The 2,500-nt window shown below is 35.0% G+C and overlaps 1 protein-coding gene across 4 annotated transcripts in view; it reads right to left on the bottom strand.

Moving 5' to 3' along the window:
- The window catches only part of LOC125029019 (syntaxin-1A-like), a 12,252-nt gene that overhangs the window by 2,778 nt on the left and 6,974 nt on the right, over window positions 1–2,500 (bottom strand). For all 4 annotated transcript variants that reach the window (XM_047618862.1, XM_047618779.1, XM_047618945.1 and 1 more), the window contains exons 3-6: window positions 2,493–2,500; window positions 1,110–1,281; window positions 614–795; window positions 1–134 (exon numbers count right to left, since the gene is read on the bottom strand). The exon at window positions 1–134 is cut by the window's left edge and continues 73 nt beyond it; the exon at window positions 2,493–2,500 is cut by the window's right edge and continues 118 nt beyond it. In XM_047618862.1, the coding sequence (XP_047474818.1) occupies window positions 1–134; window positions 614–795; window positions 1,110–1,281; window positions 2,493–2,500 (496 nt within the window). The remainder of the gene's footprint in view (window positions 135–613; window positions 796–1,109; window positions 1,282–2,492) is intronic.

Raw genomic sequence — 2,500 nt, 5'->3', positions numbered from 1 at the left:
ATAGCTTTCTTCTTGCTGACAACGGCTTCTTGCAGCTGTTCTTTGGCTTTGGTGGCCCTCTCCTGCGCTTCAAACATGTGCGACTCTATTCTGTCGACGGTTTCTCCTTGTTGGTGCACTAACAATGCCAGATCCTGTTGGGTAAAATTGGGTTGTGTAAATACTGGGATTGGGTTGTGTGAGACCCAGGCCAATATCGATTGCACTATTCAGATCTCGCCTGTTCTGAAGCACACTTGGAACTTCCGAAACAGGAAGATATTATGAAAAAAATATATGATAACAGGTCTGTAAGCTTTTCCTTATTACAGACAAAGCATGAGTCCTATACATTACAATATGATAGAAAATAAAATGGAAAGAAAAGAAAAACAAAACACATCCTTTCATTTGTAAAGAACAGAAAAAAACAACACTTCATTCAGATTTGAAAGCAATTTTCCAACTCCCATTTCCTATCACTACTAGGATGATTGTATCATGAATAAATAAATAAACAAATGATAAAACAGGCAAACAAATAGAGAATCTCGTAACTACAAAGTTACTGGAAGGAAAGAATACAAGTAGATACAAATTACTTTACCAAAAAAGTAAAACAATGGCCTCTTACCTGGAACAACTGACAAAGTTCTGTTATAGATTTCTCCAATTTCATGACTGTTTCATGCCTGTCCTGCAGGTCCTGCAACTGCTGCCGTGCCAACTGCGTTTCTTTGATGATATTTTGCGTGAAGATTTCTGTGGACTGCTCTAAGAGAGTTTCAAGTTCTTCCTCGTTCCTCTCATCATGACCTGAAGGAAGAGAAGAATAAAAGGAAAAACATTATTATGAATGATTTATATATACTTATAATAATGTAAAAGATGAAGTGCACATATCACATTTCATGATTATGAAGTAATCATGCAATTATTAATATTACAAACAAAAGTCCAAGTAACAGTATACTACTGACACTACAATAAAAGCATATCATATCAAAATTATTATCCATTAATCTTCACCTACATGAACAACACAAAACAAACAATTACAATAATCATAACAAAGTCATTCAAAGATCATTCAACAAACGGTAACAAAATCAACAAAACCTGTACCACACCTGTCGTTATCATGAGTTCCTTGCGTACATACTGCTTATGTCGGTCATGCATGTCAATCTGCATTCCAGAGAGCTCCTCGAGCATGAAGGACAAGTGGATGGCAAGCGATAGGTGATGAGTTCTCGCGGCATGTTGCACCACCCCGCTCGAATTCTCTCGCTTTTTCCTCACCTGATAAGGATACTTGAGTTGCCTCCGAGATCTCGTGAAAACACAGCCACAACGAAGGGTGGGAGGACTTTCAAAACATTTCGAGTCAAACTAGATTCTGCTGTTTCTGTTTCACAAAGAATATAGTCTGACTTGAACTTTTTTGAACTTTTGTACTTGTTTTCTCCCTAAGGCTGTCTTTTCATTTTTTTTTAACGCATACTGCTGTTTTATTATATCATGCTTGGTCTCAACTGATCCATTCACGAACTTATGCCTCTTAGTTGGCATTAGGACTTCGTATTCCTTCTGTTCCTTCTTTTTTTATTCTCTTTCCTACAGATTGACTTAACCCAATGCCAAAAGGAAAATGTAGCGTTCACTGTAGCATTGTTTGAGAAATGTCTCTACACAAGTGTTTAGCCAGTAATGATCCAATTAGTGGATCTTGTTACCTCACCTTATGAATTTGATCGATAATGATGCTGTTATTATTATTATGGACATTATAATTATCCTTATGTTATTGACATTACTAATATCAATATAAGATATAAGAAAATATTTCCAAAAATCAAGGAAAAGTGTGAACAGGTGAGATACGTATTGCTAATATTTGGCTCATTGTTGACTAAGTACTTGTAAACCATCTATGTGTAAAGACAATTAACAAACTAAACTGTCAGTGGGTGTGGCATGTATGTACAAGCATCCCTGGAGGCATTGGATTAACTTAAGAGATGAAAAATAACAGAAGATATATACATGCAGTAAAATTCTATGATTCAGTAAAATAAAAGGGATCTGGATATGTAACATACACATATAGGACTCACTAACTCAATATGGTTACATGCTGAATTCTATTCTTGCAACCAAGGGCACCTAAAATAAATTCCTATATTGATATTTCTTTAATCAATAAGATAATCTAGGCCTAAAAAATCTGTGATTAACAAAATATGATAAATATTCATGCAGGAAAGAAGTGTTTGCAAATATGATTTTCCATACATAAAAAAGTGCTCAGAATTCTTAATAATGGGATTAAGTTGAAGCTCTTTAAAATGTCAACTGGCAGACAACATCTGTTCAAATTTCTGCACCTATAAGTCCAAATTAATGAATTCAGGCTTCTTCAAAACAATAATATCAACAATCACTTCTACAAGAGAGAGAGAGAGAACAAGAAATGAGTAAAAGAGAGAGAAAATAAATATAAAAGTTCTCACCTCCTCCA

This window comes from Penaeus chinensis, chromosome 1 (assembly GCF_019202785.1).
Source record: "Penaeus chinensis breed Huanghai No. 1 chromosome 1, ASM1920278v2, whole genome shotgun sequence".
Classification (NCBI taxonomy): Eukaryota; Metazoa; Arthropoda; class Malacostraca; order Decapoda; family Penaeidae; genus Penaeus; species Penaeus chinensis.
The sequence above is the reverse complement of the archived record's forward strand: the minus strand, read 5'-3'. Positions and strand labels throughout refer to the sequence as shown.